We start from the raw sequence: 23,897 nt of genomic DNA, 5'->3' as shown, positions 1-23,897 counted from the left end.
GATTGGATAATATGAGTTACAACAACATTTCAGATCCAGCTGGCACAAAAAAAGGTATTTTTAACTGAATTAAAAGCCTGTAAATTCAGATTAATCAATGATGCCTTGGAAGAACCACTGCAGGTCTCGCTTTGCTCTGACAAGGTCAAAGGTTATGATTGCGCAATGAGGAGGACAGAAATGGCCTCCATGGGAGAGCTGCAAAACCAAAACAATTGCTGACCAAAAAGTAAAGAAAAGGCTTAAATACCTGAATATTGTACCAGTCAAACATGATGGACAAACATAGTCTGAGTTGCTTTGCCAGAAAATGAAAACATTAACAGAAAATCTTGAGGGAGAATATCAAGTTTGTCACCTTTAGCTTAAAACACAGTTGAGTTGTTTGAAGCTCCTCTGAAAGTGAAATTCATAGCTTGTTCCATAAAACTCTTTTTGACCTCAGATCTTTCTGTTCACCAGTTAGCAACAAAAATCGGTCAAGTTGGTTTAAATAATTGTCTTTCCCTTAATAAATTGTCCATAGCTGACAACTATTTGTTTTTATTAACTTAGGCTATGTTTGTCTGATATTAAAATCTGTTTTATAACTTGAAACATCTAAGAGGGCTGAAAATAAACATCACAAGAAATCTGTCAACATTGTGCTATTCAAGCCTGTGGTGGATTATTAAAGCCTCAGTTCTGCTCTGGAAAAACACGAGTTTGAGTTTTCTAAAAATGACCAAATAAAGGCTACAAATTGAATTAGAATGTTCTCCAGGCATTGGAAACATCTAAACTAATAAATGGTGATCATAAGTAGAAATAGGATGTGGAATTCTGGAAAAAGAAAAACATGCAAAGCACAGCAGATAGCATCTTTTCTGCTTCATTTACATCTGCATGCAAAGTACCAAGGATTTGACTTCAGCTGTTGCTCTATTTTTCATCTAGAGGAGCTTACAAGGTTTGATAAATACTGCTTTTAAAACGATTTTTATCTCATAAACTATACATTACAAAGGAAATCTTCTTGGTGGATCCCCTCACTGCTGTTCTGGAAATATTTTCAATCAAACTCGAAACCTTTAAAGAAGCTTAGTTGAAGTTTTAGAACAGAAAAAGGTGGCGCTGAATTTGTGGCGAAACATAATGAGATTAATGATTGAGCCATTATGTAAGTATAAAGCTTCTCAGAAAAGACTGGCAGAAATTCAAATTACTGGAGTTAATTTGAAAATAATGGTTGAAATTGAAGAAAGGATCAAATAAAATGTCATAAACAACAGAAACAGCCTGATCGGACAGATTACAAGACAAGTAAAATCATTTATTGTGCTCTTAGGAGAATAAAAACAGAAATAAAAACAGATCAACTGTTTGAGGATCAGTTTTCAGTTCAAAGTGGCCAAAAAAGGAAAAAAATCTACATTAAACATTTGTTTTGGAAGTTGATGGTGGATTCATTTTTGGTGAATTTCAAATTAAACTGACAGAAAAATACTTTTATTATCATAATGTTCTTTTTGGAGTCAAATTTTATGAGTTAAATATTTGTGTCCATGTGTTTGCACCATGTTTTGCGTGACTTTTTCAACCATAAACATATCTTATTGGGGTTTTATCTTTATCTAATAATGCAAAGCAGTGCAAAATTGTGGAAAATTGCGCATGGTTTTCAATTTTTTACAAATATTAGAAAATATGTACTTGTATTCAGTTACTGCTTTAACAGAATTAAAATAACATTTAAAGAAAATACTCATCAACATGTTTTTGGAACAATCTATCTATGGTATTTGTTGCAGTTTATTTACAATTATCTGTTAAAATAATGAATAATTTTGTACTTTTTGTACACCTCATCATTTAATCGCCTGTTCAGAATGGATTCAGTTGGAGTTTTTAACTCCAAACTTAATATGAGTTGAACTAATTGTTAACAAATCAAGCAGAAAATGACCACTGTGTGATTTGAAGACCAAACCACATGTCAGAATTAGTTTTATTTAATATATGCGGTAGAATAAAGTGTCATTTGGTGCATTTATTTGAAATGTTACAACCCCAGCTGTTGCCATGCTATGTGGCAACCTGGGCACATGGCATTGTGCCCCTGTCTGAAACTCAAGTCTATTGCCATTTGCAAGGCTAAAAATACACACGTGAGTCATAAATAATAAGATGAATTGCATCTTAAATTACAGAAACAAGCTCAGCACTTTGTGGGACTACCAGATGATTTTATTTTTAAATTCAAACTTTTAAATTTGGTGAATGTTTCAGTGAATGTTATTGAGTTTTGTTTATACTTTTTATTGATTTACACAGACACAATGAACAACATTTCATTAACCTTTAAAAAGTTAAGATGCATGGTAACAGATTATAGTCAATGCACATTTTCACCTGGTTGGTGTAAACAAGCATGACTTAATAGATTATAAATTGGTGAAAGGCCAAATCTCACTAAAAGCAAACAACCCAGACTGCAAATTACCAGACAATTCATAAAACCATTTACTTTTCTTCATCAATGATGAGGACAAATTCTCTTAATTAACAAGTATATTTTTGCCAAAAGTGGAAACATTTCATAACTAGGACCTGGACTGCAGGAACCAAGACATTTCATTCTAGTTTCTAGAGCAAATATCTTGGTACACTGGAATTAAGAGAAAACTAACTTTATTCAGCAAGTTATACTAGCTTGTTTTCAGTCAATAATTCCATGAAATTTATGAAAAGGTACAGCAATCATTTTACTTATAAAACAGGAAAAATGCCTTGTTACAAAGGGAATAATCTGACAGTGGAGATGTCATCAATATTAAAAATTTTTTACTCAAAACAAGCTATTATGTCTTACTGGAAAGATACTCATAAATCAGCATTTTTTTCCTCTTAGAGCAATACATCTTTCCCATGTTAAAAGTGGAATACATTTTCATCAATACTGAGGAATTATTTACTTAAAATAAGATATTGCATTGCTGGAAAGTTACTAAATTAGCTTTGTCTTATTTATAGTGTAACAATATATTTGTACACTATAAATTTCACTTATTTGGTAAAATTTCATTTGGCGAACTACAAAAGAAAAAAAATTGAAAGCAGTGATACATTTCTAACCAGAGAGAAATAGAAAATATTTTGGATTTGAGCACATGCGCATCCTTATTTCAAAGTATTTCTTCCTGAAAACCCTCTAAGAACGGCCTAAAAATACCGAGTACTTCCTGTTTCTGAGTGATGCAATCATTTCTCTCTCTTATGTTTCCCACTCAGGAGCACCATAACATTAAAAAAATGAAAGAAAAAGTAAAGTTTAGCTCGGTGTGCCAGGGTCTACCTGCAGCGGGAAACGCTTTAATTCAGACTTAACGCGCTTTATCTGCGCCTGGAGTACATTGCTGCGGTTCTTCGCTGAATGCGCGTCAACGGAATCCCGTAGTGCGTCATCAGACGGCTGTTCTGTGGAGCGGGCTCTCGTGATTGGCTGCGGGTCGGAAACCTCCCCGCCCACCGCGCACACTCGCGTGGAAACCTCTCATGGCGTCATGGAGACATTGGAGAGAAGTATAAGAGCGCAGCGCCGAGCGGGGCGCAGGGACTCCAGCTGGGACACGCTGGAGATGACACACGGTCTCTTGTAGACGGGCTTGAACCCTCGTTCAGGTAAGAAACGGCTTCAAATTCAGCATCAAAGTAAAACATTCTTACGTATTCATTTCTTTCTCTTTTGTTTCGGCGGGTTCTGTCAACGCAGGACGGGAAGCAGCTTGTTTTAGAGTTTTATTGAGATACACATTGGGTTCATTTGCGATAAATATCCATAGAATAAAGCGAACTTTATGTGTTGCCTGCGTCTTTAAACGCAACATCTCTGCGCTTTGCAGCAGTTTCTAAATTTACTCCGAAGTAATAAAGGATGATGTGAGCAGCTCTAAACTCGGGACAATGTGTTTAGTTTAAATAGGAAGTTTATGGAATGAGTTTAAAGTTATATCTGGCATAAAGTTTCCCTCTGAATAAACTGAGGATATAGGCTATTATTATTTCAGGATTTTTATTTTCTCATGTTGCTGCTTCAAACTTAAGGTTATTTTCTGTTGAGACAATGCATATTTTTAAAGATTAAATAAAATGTGCCTTGTTTTCAAAATGTTTTAGTTAATTGATTATAGTTTCTCATGGTAGCAACTGTTTACTTCTACTAAAGTCAGTTGTTTTATTTCTCTATCAGCTTTAAAGAGTTAGAGACTATAACTGTATTACATTTTTTTTGCAAAAACGCATAACCAAATTGTATGAAGAGCATCTGGAAACATCTGGAATTAATATCTTAGTCGTACCAGAGAGGATTGAATTTCAAATTAACTACTATCTGTCTTTAATTGGAAAAATGATGACAGATTAATTCACTGATAACAGGATATTTTTCTTTTATCAGTAAAAGAATCAGCCAGTGGAACCGGCATTTTATCGTCAATATTAAGAAATTATTTACTTAAAACAAGCTCTTAGATATTTGCATTAGAAACTGGTACAAATATCTTACTTGTACTTAAACACTAAGTAAGATTTTGTGATCTTACATTGTAGCTTATTTAATAGAGTCAACATTCTTAATTTTTTTTTTTGTTTGTTTGCTTTATCAAAAGAAGTTTCTCTTGTAAATGTGATCTTAGATCATTATTACTGATTAGGTCTTTTTGTTTTAAATATCTGAAATGCTGCTGCCAAACCTTAAACTGCTGCTGCGCAAGTTACTCAGCCAGTTGTTGCTAGGTAACCAGTGAGTGAGTGAGTGAGTGAGTGAGTGAGTGTGAGTGAGTGAGTGAGTGAGTGAGTGAGTGAGTTGATGCCACCAACCTAGCTTGTGAGAGGTCTTTCCTCTGCCTACATTCCCCAGAATGCTGTGTGGTTCTGCAATTCAGTGAATATTCAGAGGTCTTATCTAGTGATATTGATCACGTGTCTCTCTGATATATATTGTTATTGATTTATTACCCGGCCCTAAGTTTAAGGGTGTGAATATTTTTAACTTCATTAACAGTTTTTAAAATATTTCACAGTTTTTCAGCCATGACTTGCATACATCCCCAGCACGGATCTCAGCTCTATGAGAACAGCATGAGCAGCTTGGAGTCTCAGGGCGCAGACATCACCTCTTGGCTGGACATGAGCAGCCCGCAGCACCATTCTGCCTCTGCCCTGCCGAGTGCCGCTCAGGTGCTGCGTGCGCCCACTGAGGACTATGAAGCCTACTCCTGCCAGTTCACTACAGCCCCAGCAGTCGCGTCTCCCTCGCACCAGGAGGGACAGTTCAACATGGAAGATCTACAAATCTACGGCTGCTACCCAGGGCCGCTTATGCTGAACTATCCAGGGGAGGCCATGTCTCCCAGTGGATCGGATTATTACGGCAGCCCTGCCGCAGGTTCGTCCCCTTCGACGCCCGGATTTCAGAGCCAGCCGGCGTCCAACTGGGATTCAGTTTTTGGGACATATTCAGCCAGTCCTGACTGTTGGATGGCCAAGGACATCTCAGGACCAAACGCATCCACTTCATTTCCATTCGGCTCCGGGCCCCTGGAGGACATGCCTCATTTTGAGCAGGAACTTTATACTTTGGCTCACCCTCTTCAATCCGGACTGACCTTCCCGACTGCGGTGAGGGAGCCGGGGTTCGGCCTTCATGGCAGCCAACAGCTGGATGCCAGTTTATCGCCCAAACTGAAACGTGGAAACGAGGGCGACTGCGCTGTGTGTGGAGACCATGCTTCCTGTCAGCACTACGGCGTTCGCACCTGTGAGGGATGTAAGGGCTTTTTCAAGGTAAACAGCTGATAAATACATGTAGAAACTGTTCTCATAAAGAAAAAACATTTCTGTGTCGCTGTGAAGTTGGTGAAGTTCACACTAGGGTTATAATAGTTCTGGGTTTTTCATTATAGTTTATTTTGTTGTGACCTTTTATTTGTTTAACTCGGTTTTTGGACTGGCTTTGCAAACTTTATGCTACTTTGAGTTTTTTGAAATTATAGTAGTAGTTCCAGGTTTTTCATACTTTGGTTAATTTTTTGCATCAATTGTGTAATAATTATTCAACAGAAGACACCATTTTCAAACTAAATTTATTCAACTGTTGTTGAACAACCAACAGATTTTTAGCATAAGTTTCTCCCAGTGGATTATGGAGTACTATAATTTGCCAGCAGCTGACTCAAACTGCTTGTGTGGGGAAGAAAAACTATTTCACAACACCTCAAAAATCTAACAACTAAGATTAATAAACACAAAACTGAAGAATATCAAATGTATTCAGTATGTTTTAGTCAGTTTTGTAGTTCATTTAGTTGTAGTTTTCCCTCATTAATTACCATTTTTATTTATGACTGTTCTTGTTATTTGGCTTTAGTTAACTCCAACAATCTTTCTGTGTCTTGTTTTGCAGCGAACAGTGCAGAAAAACTCCAGATACGTTTGCAATGCCAACAAAGACTGTCCTGTGGACAAGAAGAGGCGCAATCGGTGCCAATTCTGCCGCTACCAGAAGTGCCTCGCTGTGGGGATGGTGAAGGAAGGTGAGTCAACCCAGACCTGACTGCAGATAAATTATTTACTTTTTCTCTGAAGAGGAAACTGCTGCCAGATGCTTCAGAGAAAGATTTCCTCTTTGTTTTACTGTGAAAGCGTCTGAGTTCTCCTAACTTGCCATGAGTTCCTTCCTGTTCTTTAAAAACACCGGCGCTCACTCTGGAGGCTCGAGTTAATTATCCTAATAATCACCAAGTTGAACCTGCAACTTCACTGACAAATCTAACTTATAAATACAAATAGTACCTTAATATTGATAAGAAAGTACTAATTCTACTGGTACTTAATTTCTTGTTACAAGTGAAATATTCCTGACTTAAAACAAGCTTTTTTTCTTGCTAAAAACTTGCATGTACTATAACTTTTTATTGTTGTGCTACTGTCATATTTACATTAGCAATTAGACCAAAAGACTTGGTAAGATTTTGTGCTTTTGCAGTGTTAATAGTATTTTACTTACCAATCTGCAGTGGCTCCTTATTATATTCAAATTATAAGGGGAACCCCTGCTGCAGTCTGATTTCATTCTGACTCATTCTCTGTTGAAATAAATCACTCTAATTACAAGTAGTTATCCTAAAGCATAATAAAAACCTCTTTTTGCATGCTGTCAGCTTTGTTACTGTAGAAACAAACTGAACTTGAATGTTTTTTCTTCCTTACAGTTGTGAGAACAGACAGCCTGAAAGGCCGCAGAGGTCGTCTACCTTCAAAGCCTAAAGTGGTTCAGGACACGCCTGCCCCAGTATCCCCAGTAAACATGATTGCTTCCCTAGTTCGAGCCCAAACGGAGTCAAACCCCAGCATCGGCGCTCTAGATTACTCCAAGGTGAATAAATAGTTTTTCCACACTTTTGAGTTGCAGTTTGAATAACGCCTGTGACCTAACATCTGTGTTTTTGTATTTCTCTATTAGTATGTTGAGCAGAAATTTAGCACAGACCAGAAGGAAGACGTCAGTAACGTCAAGCACTTTTACGACCTCCTCACAGCGTCTTTCGAGGCCATCAGAAAATGGGCAAAGGACATCCCTGGTTTCTCCAATTTCTGTCTTGAGGATCAGGAACTTCTGCTGGAATGTGCCTTTATTGAACTCTTCATTCTGCGTCTTGCTTATCGGTAACTACAACTTCCAATCATTTGTGTTTGGAACATTTAGACATCAAATTTACTTTTAAAAGAAAGACTTCAAGCTCACCTTTGGTGTTTTTTATTTATTTGAAGGTCAAACCCTGAAACGGGTGAACTCATCTTCTGCGACGGCACCGTACTTCACAAAACGCAGTGTGTTCGAAGCTTCGGGGAATGGATCAACTCCATCCTGGAGTTTTCTCAAAGTCTTCACTGCATGAAGTTAGATGAAGAGTCCTTCGCCTGCCTCACAGCCTTGGTCATAATCACTGGTAAGATTAACATCCAGATCTCTATTTCAGTTTAAATACCACGGAGCCTTGACAGCCGAGGCAAGAATACACACAGCAAATCTCCTTTAGGTTTTATTGTATTCATGCAACATAAGACTGGACGAACAGGTGTGTAGGGAAGAGTAACACAAGCTCCTTTATGACAAAATGTCATATGTCACAGCGTATCAGAGTGAAGGGTAACATGTAGACCGAATGAGCTGTGCAAAAGTTCACACACTCACTGAACTTTTTGCGCACTTTATCAGGTTGCAGTCAATAATTTTTTTATATTGTTGTGAAGCGTTAGAAACATTATGCAATATTCTACATTTTTACATCCATCAAATCATCATTTACCAATCTCACCTTGTAAATACAGTTTTGGAGTTTGTTGGAGAACATAAAAGGACAAATATTTTTACGTATACAAAGAAACACAGCAGACAAGTCAGGGAGGAAGGTGTGGAGATGTTTAAATTAGTGTTTGATTATAAAACATTATCTCTGAAACACTGTATAGTATGGTACAACTGCAAACCTTCCAGCTCAAAGTTTCTATATTTTGGTAGAAACTGACAGTTTGGTGAAGATCTGCATCAATCAGAGATGCAGCCAACAGGCCGACGGTGGTTTTTGAAAATAAGCCATAGCAAGTCAGAGCGTCACATTAAACATGTGGAAGAAGTTGTTCTGGTCTTATAAGTTAACCGAACATTATGTGGGGTGGAAAATTTACATAGCACTTCATCACGACCATGTCAGTCCAGATACAGCCAGAGCTACAGCGACATTCATCAAAGCTTGATTTGTTTGAGGAATGCACAATCAAACTCCAATGAGGACCAAAAGGTGAATTCTTGTCCACCAACAAACGTAGGTTTTGGTTTGGTTGAAGTGAACGCTGACGAGGTCTGGATGCATATTTGCATGCCGAGCAGGCCGGAAACTGCTCCAAACGCAGGAAACAAACTGTAGGAAACCTTAAACACGAGTCTGATAACTAGTGGCAGAAATGGCTCGAGTTCTTTTTCCAAAGACGAGAAATTCAACAACCACTATGATCTGGTGCTACTCCACTTTTGTTTACATTTTTGTGAAGAAGAAAGTTGTGTTCAGTGTTTCCTTCATTAGTTCTTGGTACCGCGCTACCAAAAGTTAGTGGCTGTAGCATGACAAAATGTGAAAAAGTTCAAGGGTTTTAGATACTCTCAAAAGTCACTAGAAATTGTTGTGTTTGTAAAACTGTGAAAGACAAATCTCAGCGTGTTTATCTGTTTCTAATTGCAGATCGTTATGGTCTGAAGGAGCCCAAACGCGTGGAGGATTTTCAGAACCAGCTCATCAGCTGCCTTAAAAACCACATGTCTGGCTGTGGCTCCGACTCCTGGCCGCCCAATTACTTGTCCCGACTTCTAGGGAAGCTGCCTGACCTCAGGACTTTGAGCACCCAAGGCCGTCAGCGTATATTCTACCTGAAACTGTCAGATCTTGTTCCCCAACCTCCGATTGTGGAAAAGATCTTCATGGACACGCTACTGTTTTAAAATGTTTTTGGGGAAAAAAAGACATTTTCAGCTTGTTCACACTCTCCAGGTGAAACGAAGAGGCGTTACAGTTTGGTGCTACTTCTTAGTGCTTGTAGGATCTGCATCCAGTACAATATGGGTATGATGGTTTTAGAAAGCTGCAGATTGAAGGTGGAATTACAAAGGTCCATTCAGACCAAACGGTGACTGTTTGCATCCATGAATGGAGTCTCTTCTGAATGAGACAACAATGGCAAACGTGCCCAGTCATCTGTAATGTGAGCACAAACATTCTCTATGCAGCAGAAGATCTGAAACTTGGAAATAGTTACTCAACTTCTGTTTAAACATTCATATTATTTTACAAAACCAACTTGTGACCCAGACAGACTTCATAATTCTCAACATTTGAAAAAGAAGTCTGTTAAAGCTCCATTACACTTTATATTTAATGCCACCACAATGTTTTGGTGATATTTTTTGTAGCTGAAGTTTACAGAACTATTCAGTGGTATCATTCATGCATCATGAATCAGCATTGAGCAGCTAATATACTGTGTATTTTTTTAAAAATAGTCTTATACTGCTTTTCTTTGTGTTTTTGGATCTGTATTCAACATGCAGCTGTTTTGACATATAAATAATGTCCCAGTGTACAGAGAGATTTTGTTGTGGGTTTTTTTTTACTTGTAACTGTGAAACTTCATTGCTAAAATTGAAATAAATGCAAAATATCATATATTACATGAAATTGTCATCTTCACTATGTATCATAAAGTTTTTGCATGTGACAAAGCAGATCGTCGAATTGTATTCACAGCTTGTAAACTTGGATCAAGTACAGATTCCGCTTTTAGCTCCCAGAGGACGACCTCAACGCACCCCCACCCAGTTATGTACTGGTCTCCTTTTAGAAAGCAATGGACGGACCTCTATGTCTTGTCTCAAATAACCCAGACTGCTCCATCTTTACGTTGCGCAATTATTTAATAGGAAAACGTGTGACACCACAAAAAGGCACACCTCTCAGTGATTGTAGTGGGAAGGTCCTTGAAGGAAACGATGACTCTTTAAAACAGTGAAACAGGAAGAGTTAGATCATCAGTGATTAGCAGTAATGAGCCAAGCTAGTCAGATTGGAGCAAAGAAGGAAAATAAAACAGAGGACATGGAGTACAGCTTAAAGAGGGGGTGAGGCATTATGCAAAATCAGGTGGTTTTTGTTTAGCTTTTTATAATGTTATTCCATTATTGAAAACATACCTGGGAGTTGTTTTTTTATGCCTAGCTAAGGAATCTTTGAATAGGTATTCACACAAATACCTCACACATTGTTGGTAACGCTATTAGAAGGGATGTTGTTTACCAGAAGTGTTAGTCAGTAAATAATGACACTTTTGATGCAAAGTGGACTTTTAATGAAGACTTTAATGAAACTTTGCTTTAAAAGAGTCATTATTTACCAAATGACTTCAAAAGTCATAAACATTCATGAAGACACAATGTTCACAACAGATGGAATGTTTATGACAGCGTAAAGTGAATCTTATGCACTTCACTTTAAGTAAAGTGCGGGATTGTGTAGTTTGAATAAAATGTTTCCATTATCGTTTTGCGAAATACAAAAATTTTGAAAAACCACTGCATCCTACCCAAAAAAACTAAACATTTCTCTTTTTTTTTTATATCTGGTGTATTTCCATTAAGTTCTACTAGAGAAATTCACTTCAAAGCGAGAAAGCCCTTTAGGCCAGATGTTGGAAACCAGTCCTGGATACCCATTCCAATCTACAGTGAAACAGCCGCATTTCCAATTATCTTAAAATTTTGCAGTTAAATTTGCTTAACTTTGAAAAAGGAAAAATACGTTTTTGCGCTAGTGAGAGGGGGGTTTGCGGCTCTAAATTAGTGTATTTCAATGGAAACACTTTTCACATCACATGAGTGACGTGATAATCAACTGGATGTTACAACTGACAACAGGAAGTGGTAGGTGGATGATCTTTTGAATGATTTATTGCAAGAACAAAATTATTCATGTGACTAACTTTATTTCTTATTGAATGGAAATACAGCAATTGCATTTTTTTATATATTTATTTTTACATTAGTGGAATACCAACAAAGTCTCACACATTTGTAACGGAAACGCAGCAAATGTATCTTAAACCAATGTTCTGTAATGCACTAATCTCAAGGTTTTTCCAGGCTAAAGTCTCCCAAATCCAGATTGGTGCAGTAATGCAATATAAAAAGTGGATGCTTTCATAACCTTGCAACCATGTAGAGCTTATGCAACAAGAGAAACTGGATAGTAAGCATCACCATGATTACACAGCCTCCCTGTGTGATGGTACACTGGTAAAGATAGCGCGGACAGCAGCTCCCTCGTGATCGAGCCAGCAGCACCATGGCTCTGCTGTAACTCTGTAAAGTGAGAGCAACGTGAACGTGCCGCGTTAGGAATGCAGACAATAATAGAAGATCACAAGCTTTGGGCAGACTCATAAGACAAGACATGGCCAAGAACATTTCTGTTCCTCAGATGAAAAGAACTGACCGAGTGTCAATTCACAAAGTGAGGTCGCTGGAGAGATATGCATTTCAAAAACATGCCTGGAAGGCTCCTGTAAAGGCCAAGTGACAGGTTTCACAGCCAAGTCGACCCAGCAGTGTGATTTGAACAGGGTGGACCGATTCATTTCATCCAGAGGTGAGGCCGGTGGCTCAGTCAAATCACTATGTCAAAATGACCCCAATTCTTGAACAGTACAACATGAATGTGTAAGCACAAACTCTGACCTGATTCAAATGTGTGCCAGCATCTGTTGTGCACTGCACAGTGGTGCAGTTAGCAGTGCTTTTGCCTTCCAAAAAAGATTCTGGTTCAGATCTCTCTCTGCATGGAGTTTCCTAATGCATACCTATGTTCTCTCCAGGTCCACAGTCCAAAAACATGACTCAGAGCTAACAATTTTGAGTTATAATGTAAATTTAAAGCAAAAGTTACATTGGGATTTCTTGGTTGAATCTGTCTTTCAGCAGGCTGTTAATCTGAGGCAGGATATAAAAGACTTTTAGATTTCAGATTGTTTGAATAAATAAGGATTTGACTTTAGATTTTCAACCAAAGGGAGATAAATCAATAATGCTTCATTACTCCTCATTGATGTCAGAGAACACTTTGCATCAGGATCGAGACAGGAAATACAGTACAATGAACTCTGAACACTAAAAAAACAAAATGAGTCCTATGAAAGGACAGCTGGTATAAGTGGGCTAGTAGGGATAAGCCCTCTCTGACATTTACAATAAAACAGCTTACAAGTAACTACCTAAAACCAAATACATTTTATATATATCAAACCCTTCAAATATCACCACCAGCCACCACTGGTCCTATGTGTACTGATCTCTTATCTCAACACTTCTGTTTATAAGTACAACTAAAACAGCCATAAAACCTGTAGCTTTACAACTACAGGTTTATTCACTACAGGCGCCATCTAGCGGCCAGGCTCCCAAATTTGGATTTTCTCTAAAGTGAAATATTTTGTTAATCCTGCAATATTTTTAAATTCTGTAGATCAGCTTTCATTTTCCTGTTTTACCCATTTATTTTTATCATTCAAATCAATTGTTTTTGTGAACACCATACAGCAGTTCAGTTTGTGTCAAACATTTTTTTAACCAATTTAAAGCAGCATTTTTCCTCATGAAAAGCTACACAATGTACACAATAAAAACATGACCTTTCCCAATATATAAACTTTCTTAAATTTAATTTTTCCCCTTGAGGTTACAACAGTACAATCCTTCCAACACTACGCTGAAACAAGGCTAGAATTTATATTAAACAAAAATGAAAAGTGACTGGTTTCTGCCTATAGTTACCTTCATTTTTAGTTTAAGCAACGGAAGCAGACTAAAGTGTCAAATCATGCTTACTCATTAACATGCAAAACTACTTAACGACAAGAAAGTGATGAACTTTTAAATACATGACATATATGTTTCCGTCAATAAAGACACTTCAGCACCAACTTCAAATGCTCAGAAATTTATTCAATTATCAGTGGGAAAGGAAAAAAAAGTCTTGATTGCTGAGCCTATACTGCAATCCTAAAATAAACCTGAGTCTAAAATCTCAAACTAGTCCCATCTTAACCCATGATGGGGGGTAAACTGCTGCTTAAATTACCATCTTCAAACAATCATGAACTACTTTGTTCCAGACAAGATTATGGGAACTTCTACAAAAAGAGTTTACATGCAGTGTGACCTTCTTTAGCACTTACAAAAAAAGAGATAGCATATTTAAAGATAACTAAACTACACAATTCTTCAACAAAGGAAACTTTTACTCCAAAAATCTAACACAGCAATGTCACAACATTAAAAACAGTAAGAACTGCTCAACTACAGGTTATATTTGTTGTAAAACATCCTCTGCACTTAGTGACTAAATGAGAACCATGCAACTGCAAGCCATGAGAGGTTTCAGATACTTTATCCACATTCAAACTGATCAAAACAAGCAAAGAACACTCCATGTATAGAAATAGCTTTGGAAGAGCTTACAGCTCGTAATTGGGCCACGGCAGCGTACTGGGAGCTCTGAAGTTTGGACCAAGGTTGTTACTGGGTCTGGCAGCCAGTCTGCAAAAAGAATAAAAAAAAAAATAAAAGTCAATATGAAGGAATATATGCACAGAAAATGCTGAGGTCAAGACCACCACTTACATTTGGTTCAACTTGGAGCTTACTCCCCACACAAATGGAGTTTGAACATTATCTGCCTCTGCAACACAAGACAATTTGCTACCATTATATACGAGTGTAAAAATGTATCCAGAGGATTATAAAATGCATAACATGGGAGAAGCTTCATCTAAACAACCCTTTCCCAAACTGTGGTCTCCAGACCACAGACGCCCCCTAGTGGTATGCAAAGTACTTTGAGCTCAAAATGTGTTGCATACAATTAGCTTCCCAAAGTTTTGCATTAAAAAAATAAATATAAAAATTTACTTAAGAAAAAATCTGAAGATGCCAGTGGAAAGAAAATTGCAGGATTCCTCAAATGATCAGTGGAAGCCAAGTTATAACTGCTGAGTGTCTTGATATCATCTATGAGCGATTAGATTAGAAGGGGATTTCTGTTTTTGCCAGAGCAACTCAAATTTATCCTGCTTCTAAGTTACAAATGACCTTAAAATTTTACTAATGCACAATACTTACAATATGTAAACAACTTTTTTGATTTCTAAGTGTTTGACATCATTGGAAATCCACCGAATCCACCGTCTCAGAATCTGTAAGTAACTCAAAATAGCCTGAGCAATATGTTCATGGTTTTGTTGTGGACAGTCACATTTAAAGCAGCACCCATCCATCCATTATAATGCACACTTAACCATAAGTGGGGTCATGAGAGGTACTGGTGCCCATCTCCAGCGGTCAACAGGCGAGCTACACCATGACCAGGCTGTCAGTTCATTGCAGGGTAACAGAGACAAACAATCATGCACACCCACACCTAAGGAGGATTTAGAGAAATAAATTAACCCAACAATCACATTTTTGGACTGTGGGAAGAGTACCCGGAGAAAACCCACACATGTACAGGGAGAACATGCAAACTCCTTGCAGAAAGACGGTCTTGCTTCAAGGCAACATTGTTACCAACTGCACTACTGGTCAGCCCCAAAATATCACCACCTTTCACATCAAGTCAGATAAAAGTAATATTTTAATTCTAGGTTTTATATTAAGATGTTATTTCAAGTTAGGTGGTTTGTGAATGGGGTAAACAGTCATATATTTCCTCCACATTTAGTGTGATCTCTTCTAAACCTTTATATTTTAACCTACCCTTGTCCCAGTCCTCAGTCATGTTTGGGTTGACCCAAGTGTTGACTGGAACATCCCAGCCAACATGTCCATTTCTGCTTCCAACTGTTAAACAAAAGACATGTACATTACACCATTTAAAAGAAAACAAACCGTAACTGCTCTGTTAGGTGGATAGAAAATAAAATCATCTCACCATCTTCAGTGTCCACAGATATTCTGTCCTCACAAGTCTCTGTGTGGTGAGCAAGCTCATGCTTGGGAACCAAGTGGCGAGCATTAAACGGGCAGGTTTTCAATTCACTGGCCAGTTTTGGGTGATTCTGTGTCGAGAGATTTCTTAATTTACCAATCAATTGAAGCAGGACAGTCATTTAACTTACCCACTTCTATAATCCAAGAAGGAATTTTCTTAAGATACCAGAAGTGGGGAGGATTTTTGAGTTTGCTGAATTAGTAATACAAGCAGGTGATCACATGTTCACTGCAAGTAACCTTTACAATCATTCACCTTTTATCAGTACTACAACCCACAGGAAAATCACCAGTACTTCCATTATTAACATTACGCCTTAAAAACATTACTTCAAGTGTGGATTTAAGCCAGCTGCTAGCAGTATTTTAAACAATTGCAGTTATATTCTGCTGCAGGCTAACCCGTTCATGCTCAACTCCATCATTGACTGGTCTGGGTGTGAATCTATGGGAAACAGTTGCAAGTTAAGTTTCTAAGCAAATTCAAAAATACTTTATTGATCCCAAAAGGGGAAGTTAAAGTATTGACACCATATAATCCCAACACTGTGATATTTGTATGTATATACCTAGATGCTAGGAAGGGATTACAGAAGAAAGTCAGCTCCGAAACTACTAAAAGCAATGTTTTGCACTTTTCCTGCAACTGTATTCACAGAGTGCCCAATAATACAGTCTACGACATGACAAACTAATCAAATAAAAAAAAAAATTTTTAAGGTCAGAAATGGTATGAAGGAACAACTTTTATGAAATAATCCTCAATGGTGCCAATATACCAATGAGGAACAAATGTAATTTGGTATAGTAAATTCACTGAATTCAACTCAAATTCATTCATCTGGCAAATCTAAAATATACTACTATTTTATCTCTGGTAGAAAACAATTTTAAACCCATCAAACACTACTAAGGCGTTTCTATGAGTGCGGATTTTTCCCAGTCCTTTACCAACTCACCTTTCTGCACTTAATCAGGTGATAAGGAAAGCGGCAGGAGCGGATTTGGTGGTTTTTGTCAAAAGGACACTGTAGAAGTTTGTCTGGATCACAGTTTCCCCTGCTATCTAAAGTGGAGTGAATGGAAAATGGAGTCAGATGGAAAACTGGCAGATTTGGCAGATTACAAGTAATTACAAAACTCAAGCTTTACCATAATCTTCAACCTCTGTTACCCTCTCTTCAGAGGCCACCTTGCATGGACTGGTACTGGTTCCGAACTTTATGGAGGCCATATGGAAAACTAATTTACTTTGGTCAGACCAACCTGGGAGGAAATAAAATACTATTAGCATAAAATGTAAAGCGCCAACGTAGATTTCAACTAAAAACAGACGCAATTTCCCCAAATATTCTGTTTTACTCGGCCAACTGCAATGCAAGATTCGCCGAGATACAAAAGGCGACGTATACCCAAAGTTTCATTTAATTTCTATCCCTCAAGCTCAACAAATCACAAATTAATTTCTAATACGTACAAATTCAACAACACTCAGGACGAAAAAAAAAAAGAAAAAGTTGGCTCGTGGCCAAATTTGCTAACATTAAGCTAGCTAGCTTCGACTGTAACAGCCCTAGCTTATTCTTTATTATTTAGCAAATAAACGAAGTTAAATCAAATTTATCTCGTTTATATCAAACTATATTAAGCTAAATAAGTTTTTAAAAAAAGTTGTAACTTAACCACACAAACGGAACCCTTCAGACCGCTGAAGAAGATAGTCTTCGCCTTTCTCTCAAACGAAGACTAACTGACAGCGCGTGACCTCCTCTGGCTTTATAGGGTCTGTTACTCACGTGACTACCGGCCTGGCGCGAGCAACAAGCGAGTGAATTTAAGCTAAAATTCACTCACTAAATCCAATTTTTAAAATTTCTGAAATATATACAAAGGCCGGTACAACTTTAAACAAACAATTATGTTTAAAGACCGGTTCGTTTGCAATATTTCAAAAAATGCCGCGTTCCATTCAGCTCGGAAATCGGAACTTTAGACCGTTTAAATGTCAACAGCGTCTAAAGAACGTTAAAACGGGCTTAACATTTGGGAAATTTAAATGCTGTAATTTGCATTTAAATCGTCTAGTCTTCAAAAATCGTTGTAGATGGAGATGCTGTGGGCAGAAAGAATCTTGGTAGCAGTTAATCTTCCAACGAATCTGGGAGTCCTCTGACTGAAGACTGTTGCTGCTGTGTGACAATATGAAGACTATCATGACATAACAGCTCATTTTCTATAGAGCATCGGACGATATTCAACAAAAACATGTCATGGATGTTAGTTACACAACTAATTATCTCATTTGCTATTGCCACACCTCTTTATCTCTGTCTGGCCATAAAGTTTAGAAAGCCAGGGACAGAAACAATAACGAATGGGACCAATTAAATTGTTTAACTTTTATATTTTTATTTCAACAATGAGTTAAAAATTAAGGTATTGTAGCTTCAGTCATATATAAATAGGATTCCAGTTTTCATCTGCTAAATAAGGAGTCTGAAAAGTGAAGCTGCAAGTGGCTGTCTGGCTCACGTCATATAATAAACGATGAAATATCACCATGTATTTCTGATTAATTTTTTAGTTCTCCGCCACACCATTCAGCCGCCACTGTCCCAGTGAAAATTCTAAGAAAATAATTTATCATTTTTATTTTAAGCAGTCATACATATGATCTAACAACTAAACATACAGGGTTAATAAAGCTCAAAAATCCACCTCACATTCAGCGAAAACGTAAAATAATCTGCGTTTCGTTTTCTGTGTATTACGGTAAAAGATCAACTCTCAGCTTTCCTGTATATTAGCGTCGTCACGGTAACTGCTCTGCCTGTCGAACATGGCGCTTTCCTGCTCGAGTCTGTGCAGCCGGTTGTCTTTGACCCGACTAAGTGGTCTGAGCACAAACAGGATAACACATTGTTTTTATCTTCGAGACGTATCCTGCCAGTCCAGGTCCGTCTTTCCAGGGTGAATCTTTGCCTGTTTTCACCTTGTTTTATCATGGTTTGCTAAGCTAGCTACACACCTGCTAAATAACCAGACGTTATGTACATTTAAATTTCAGTGCAGACAGTTGATATCCTGCTGATTATCTAAATCTGCTGCCTTTTATCGGAGATGTTGTACATGTTCCTTGTCATTATGTTGTGCTCTTGTACGTCTAGCTCATTTTGATAGGACTTTAATGTATTTTTAATGCATGTGATGTAACGTTATGCTTTTTTACGCCAGGTTACCTTTGTGCAGGCATTTTACTTCTTCTAAAGTCAGACGAGGCATTGGACGATTTGTTTCCTCCAAATTCCAGTGGGCAAATGCCAAATATGAAGGCTTTCTCAAAAGACGATTTCCTCGATTCTTCCTGCTTTATCACACCTTTAAGGAAGGTAAGAGCAAAATTTACTCACCTGCAGCATTTTTGCTGTTTACTCTCAGTGTTTAGAGCTCTACATCTTGTTCTGAAAGTTATAATCGTTTTAGTAAACGATTATGCCAGTATCTAGTTTTCTGAACAAATATAGGTAGAATAAACTGTAGCCCCTAAATAAAATCCAGTGCAACCAATTCCCTTTATAAAGGTTTGTTCATTAATAACCAAATGGCATCACAAAAGCTACTAACACACCAGACAGATCAGTGATAAAGGTATGTAAAAGCAGGGTTATATTATAAAACATCTGACACAGCACTGACAATTACAAACCTACAAATGTATGGTTGTCCACCTAAACCAGGGGTGCCCAAAGTCAGCCCTCGAGGGCCGACATCCTGCATGTTTTAGTTCTGTCCCTGGTTTAACGCACCTGGATCAAATGGTGGCTCGTTAGAAGGCCGAAGAAGAACACTGACAAAGTTGTTACTACCACCAGGGAGAGAACTAAAAATTGCAGGATGCTGGCCCTCCAGGACTGACTTTGGGCACCCCTGACCTAAACTGAAGACAGGAGAGCAACGTTTCAATATGAGAGCAACGTTTCAATATGTCCTGAATACTGAAAAGTATTACAGCTACTAGCTGATGCCCTCCAGCACCCTGAACAAGACTGAGATGGATTCGTTCCTCACCGCAGCTGTCTATCCTGACTCTGCTTTTAAAAGAAATGGTGATCTAGAAATAGTGTTTGGCTATTTGTGTTATCTAGTTACACTGGAAGTCTGACACCTAAACAAGAGTAAAGCCAAAATCTGTGCGTATAATGAAAGAAAACCGGCTTATAGACCAACTACAGTGTGTAACATTATAAATAACACACGAGTGACGTTTTCCTTTTGCTCTCCTTGAATTCCTCTGTCTTTATAAACGTTTCTTTGAATCTTGTTCAAGGATTCAGGATGCTGTTCCAGGATGCCAGAGAGGTGAAGAGGATTAAAAAGAAAATGCTGGTAAAAGGAGTAAAATTACAGGATTTACCGTACAGAGAGATGGAAAAACTCAGACAGGTCAGTGTCTTGAAGAAGCGCTATTCATGTGACAATGTCTCCCCCTGGTGACAGCAGCCTTTCATTGTCTATGGTGCACTGAGAAAATGCCTTGGATCAATACTTTTTGACATTTTTACTTTTCCATAAAGTAAAAAGTTGAAAAGTTACTTGCAAGTTTGTTTTGTCTTACTCCAAGTGTGCTAATAGAAAGTTGCAATAGAAACTAGACCAGAACTACTTGTGATTTTGCTGAGCTTGAGTTTTTCTCATTTTATTGATTTCTCTGTGATCTTGTTGCATTGTAATGTGATCTATGCTTCTCAGTTTCGCAGAGACCTAATAAAGGTCATCCCACTTGTGATTATCACCATTCCTCCTTTTGCAAACTACCTGATTATCTTCCTAATGTGAGTTTCATGTTTGCATGTTTGTTTATTTTTTAATTTTATATTCAGCACAACATTTTAAAGATTAGTATTTGTGCCTTATTATGCCACTGTAGTCGCTAACACCAATGTCTCCGTGTGGCTTTCAGGTACTTTTTCCCTCGTCAGCTGCTGATCCCTCACTTCTGGACTTCCCGGCAGCAGCTGGAGTTTCGGAAAGTGTATCATTCCCACAGGACTCAGCACCACCAACCGGTTCTCAAAGAGCTGGAGGATGTGAGCCATCAGGTCAAAAACGGTCACCTGCAAGGTCTTCTGAAGAACCTCTGCACTAAGGCAAGGACATGCATCAGAAATTAGGGCTGCAGATAATGATTATTTTAGTTACTGATTATGGTGACGATTAATCAAATTTTAATAAATTGGTACTTTCTGCTGGTTTTTATGTGATGGAAATGAATTAAAACAAACTACTCAGTTCCTTTTTAAATAAGAAAATAAAAATTTTATTGTCAAAAATACAATAATTTAATTCCTTTAGTAGATGCTTGATCATTTCTAGTAAAGGATGCATCTGCAACTAAAATAATATTTTAAACATCAACATGTGAAAACCTCAGGCCTTTCTGCTAGACTTAACATCAGGAAACCTTAGGGTTATTATTATTATTCACCAATCAATAACAATAACAAAAGATGCTTAATAGGAAATTTAATGTTTTGGGGGGGTTTTAAGCCCATCTTTCTTAAAAACTAGATCAAACTTGTTAAAGTGTCCAGAGATTTCTGGCAGAGGTTGCATCTGTTCAGCTTTAACAAGATTACTTTCTGTTTGCATCCAGGTGCAACGCGGCGGAAACCCGAATGTCTCTGAAATCCTGGCCGTCAGGAGTCTGTTCTCCAAAGCTCCTCTGGCCATGAACACAATGCGCAACAGTCAGATGGTGAGTGAAACCTTCTTCTCTTTCACCCCCTCTCTGCTGCATCTGTTTGAGCTCATCTGTGTTCATGGCTGATCAGAGACACATCAGCCCCCTCCTCTTCCTGACGACCCGTCTCCCGGGCTTCCTGATTGGTCGACGGCTGAACAGCCACGCCGTGGAGCTGTTCCAGCTGGACCGAGCCCTGAGCCGAATGGGCCCTCACCAGCTCAGCGAGTGGGAACTCAAACAGGTTTGTCACTATGTGGGTTTTATTTCCCCAAGCTGAAGCGGTTTCTCAGGCTGATGTAAGACTTTCCTGTTGCAGGCTTGTTATGTGAGAGGGATGAACGCTGACAGTCTCGATACCAGTCAGTCTCGTGAGTGGCTGTCCCAGTGGCTTCAGGTGTCCACTGCTTTAAAAGGTACTTGGATTTAAGAAGCTTTGTTTTGTACTTCACTGAATATACAAGTCTGGAAAAAACATTTAAAACAATTTAAATGATCATTTACTCAGATTTTTACTCTTTATAGGTATAGGTTTGAGTAAAATGAACATTGGTATTTTATTCTATGAATTACTGACAACAGGTTTCTGAAATTCCAAGCAAAAATGTAGTATTTATTTGCAGAAAATGAGAAATGATCAAAATAACCAAAGAAATGCAGGGCTTTCAAACCTCAAATAACTCCAAGAAAACAAGTTCATATTCGTTTAGAAACAACAATGCTAATGTTTTAACTCAGGAAGAGTTCAGAAATCAATATTTGGTGTAAAAACAAAAAAGTGCTTTCAGCTAAGTAAGGTTCAAATTTTTTTATTGAATGATACATTTGTAGATTATTGTAAACAAGATCATGTTAAGTAGATGATATCTGATTAAATGGGTTGACCAATGTAAAATAATGTGTACTTTTACTTTTAGCCACATAAATTTTATATCTTCTTCAGTCAGTAGAGGTAGACACCATCATTGTGATGCTCCTTTAACAGAAACTCAATAAAAACACAAGTCCAAAATTAATTTTCTGTTACTGATAGACTACTACTTCACAGCTTTTTTATTTTTTTTAATATTTCCAAATTTTAAATTTAAAGGAATGTGTCTTTACCCTAAAGTTATACATTTCTATCTTTGTCTTTTTTTTTAATTTGCAGAGTCAGAGCTGTCACTTCTGTTGCACTGTATGGTGCTCATGTCTGCAAACTACCCCAGCGCTGTGAGCCGTCACTGACAGGAAGCCTGCTTCTATGACTATAGTCACTTTTGTGTTGCAATGCATAAAAGAGTGTCAACATCTTCTTACTGCAAAGGAAAAAAAAAAAATAGAACATTTCCTGGCGAGATTAGGTTCAAAAGAAAAACCAGCGCCAGACACTGATGCTAATTTGCTTGATGACAATTTTATATAGAAACATGAAGTCAAAGTGTCTTTATCAGAGACAACAGGTGTTTCTGTTTGCAATTCTGATCCTTGGTGGGGAAGTTTAATTTCCCGTGGAGCGCTTTTCTGCTGTGCCATGCAAAAGTATTCACACTCTTTAATTTTTCTGTGTTTCTTCACTTTAAAGCCACAATTTCATGTAATAGACCAACACAAAATGGGACAGACAGTCTTTCTTTCTTAAAAAAAAATCTTTCAAGATCAAACGACATTGGGACTTTAACTAGGTCATGTTGTTGGGTCATTATCTGACTGGTCAAAACGATCCCCACAGCATGTCGCTGCCATCATGTTTCATCCTATTCTTGGTGTGTTCATAATATTTTGCATGTCATGGTTAGGGCTCTTGCTTGAACTGGACTTTATTTAGGGGAATTAGAGTGAAAAGGCTAAAAACATGTATGCCAGATTATTAAAAGGACATTATCATTTTACTCCCTCTTCATAATTCTGCACGGCTTTGTGCTGGTATATCATTCAGTGCAAAAAGGTTCAAGGGGAGTGAATACTTTTTCAAATGCTTGTACAAAAACTTGAGGTAAAATGTTTATTGTTCCTGTTTTTCGGGTCATTACTGCTTTAACACATGCTTTGCTTCTGCTTTTGTCTGAATTTGTACTTAAAGTCGGACAAAATGCAATGTGGGGAAACAAAGATAATTCTACTTGACAAAAAAAATAATTAAATGAAAAATTCAGATTTAACTCGGTAGTAATATAAGTGTAAGGAGAACTTTACTCAGAATTCATGGATGTGTTATCAAACATGCTGTATTACCTCATTTTATGCTTTATTTTTTATTTTCCAACTTTTTGGTTCCGACAAAGTTGCTCAAAAGATTGAAATTAGCTTTTATTTTTAGATAAAAGACAGAAATTGGGGGATGAAGCCCAGGTGTCGACTGTCAAGTTGTGATTGCACTTTACTGTTTACTTTTTGTACCCATCATTTTGTTCATGTAGAGATTTAAATTCATGTGTTTTAGCACAAAGTTTCATGCAATCTTTTCAAATACACAGAACTGAAAGTAAAAATATAGTACAACATAACTGGAGTTGTAAAGTTCATCATTATACTTTAAGTTTTGGCACTCAG

General features: G+C 37.6%; 3 protein-coding genes across 4 annotated transcripts; 2 read left to right on the top strand and 1 right to left on the bottom strand.

Annotated features, from left to right (window-relative positions):
* The first annotated feature begins 3,596 nt into the window (after positions 1 to 3,596).
* nr4a1 (nuclear receptor subfamily 4, group A, member 1) lies at positions 3,597 to 10,248 on the top strand. Its single transcript, XM_055046412.1, has 7 exons — positions 3,597 to 3,660; positions 5,061 to 5,823; positions 6,443 to 6,572; positions 7,251 to 7,414; positions 7,502 to 7,704; positions 7,810 to 7,988; positions 9,279 to 10,248. The coding sequence occupies exons 2-7, from the start codon at positions 5,071 to 5,073 to the stop codon at positions 9,533 to 9,535; spliced, it is 1,686 nt and encodes a 561-aa protein (XP_054902387.1). The 5' UTR covers positions 3,597 to 3,660; positions 5,061 to 5,070; the 3' UTR covers positions 9,536 to 10,248.
* Positions 10,249 to 14,006: 3,758 nt separating this feature from the next.
* Positions 14,007 to 17,585, bottom strand: zgc:56699 (uncharacterized protein LOC405758 homolog). Its single transcript, XM_055046340.1, has 7 exons — positions 17,309 to 17,585; positions 16,778 to 16,891; positions 16,585 to 16,691; positions 15,567 to 15,693; positions 15,392 to 15,475; positions 14,261 to 14,318; positions 14,007 to 14,176 (listed from the first exon to the last, which is right to left on the bottom strand). The coding sequence occupies exons 2-7, from the start codon at positions 16,857 to 16,859 to the stop codon at positions 14,095 to 14,097; spliced, it is 540 nt and encodes a 179-aa protein (XP_054902315.1). The 5' UTR covers positions 16,860 to 16,891; positions 17,309 to 17,585; the 3' UTR covers positions 14,007 to 14,094.
* Positions 17,586 to 18,446: 861 nt separating this feature from the next.
* Positions 18,447 to 23,894, top strand: letmd1 (LETM1 domain containing 1). Of its 2 annotated transcripts, none has more exons than XM_055046338.1 (9): positions 18,447 to 18,580; positions 18,860 to 19,014; positions 19,953 to 20,068; positions 20,375 to 20,457; positions 20,586 to 20,772; positions 21,279 to 21,380; positions 21,457 to 21,609; positions 21,685 to 21,781; positions 22,516 to 23,894. In XM_055046338.1, exons 1-9 carry the CDS (start codon positions 18,465 to 18,467, stop codon positions 22,590 to 22,592), a joined length of 1,086 nt encoding a protein of 361 aa, XP_054902313.1. In that variant the 5' UTR covers positions 18,447 to 18,464; the 3' UTR covers positions 22,593 to 23,894. The 2 variants fall into 2 exon arrangements, with proteins under 2 accessions (XP_054902313.1, XP_054902312.1); XM_055046337.1 differs by having other exon boundaries at positions 18,447 to 18,595.
* Positions 23,895 to 23,897: the final 3 nt, after the last annotated feature.

The sequence above is a fragment of the Poeciliopsis prolifica genome, unplaced genomic scaffold (genome assembly GCF_027474105.1).
Source record: "Poeciliopsis prolifica strain line A6 unplaced genomic scaffold, Auburn_PproV2 SCAFFOLD023, whole genome shotgun sequence".
In the NCBI taxonomy this organism is placed as follows: Eukaryota; Metazoa; Chordata; class Actinopteri; order Cyprinodontiformes; family Poeciliidae; genus Poeciliopsis; species Poeciliopsis prolifica.
The sequence above is the reverse complement of the archived record's forward strand: the minus strand, read 5'-3'. Positions and strand labels throughout refer to the sequence as shown.

Bases quoted from the DNA above. Each gene is read 5' to 3' on its own strand.
- nr4a1 (XM_055046412.1), top strand. From the start codon at position 5,071: ATGACTTGCATACATCCCCAGCACGGATCTCAGCTCTATGAGAACAGC. The intron at 5,824-6,442 runs GTAAACAGCTGA...CTTGTTTTGCAG, and splicing joins GATGTAAGGGCTTTTTCAAG to CGAACAGTGCAGAAAAACTC. The intron at 6,573-7,250 runs GTGAGTCAACCC...TCTTCCTTACAG, and splicing joins TGTGGGGATGGTGAAGGAAG to TTGTGAGAACAGACAGCCTG.
- zgc:56699 (XM_055046340.1), bottom strand. From the start codon at position 16,859: ATGGCCTCCATAAAGTTCGGAACCAGTACCAGTCCATGCAAGGTGGCC. The intron at 16,692-16,777 runs GTAAAGCTTGAG...ACTCCACTTTAG, and splicing joins AACAGAGGTTGAAGATTATG to ATAGCAGGGGAAACTGTGAT. The intron at 14,177-14,260 runs GTAAGTGGTGGT...TTCTTTTTGCAG, and splicing joins AGCTCCAAGTTGAACCAAAT to ACTGGCTGCCAGACCCAGTA.
- letmd1 (XM_055046337.1), top strand. From the start codon at position 18,465: ATGGCGCTTTCCTGCTCGAGTCTGTGCAGCCGGTTGTCTTTGACCCGA. The intron at 21,381-21,456 runs GTGAGTGAAACC...ATGGCTGATCAG, and splicing joins CAATGCGCAACAGTCAGATG to AGACACATCAGCCCCCTCCT. The intron at 21,610-21,684 runs GTTTGTCACTAT...TTCCTGTTGCAG, and splicing joins GCGAGTGGGAACTCAAACAG to GCTTGTTATGTGAGAGGGAT.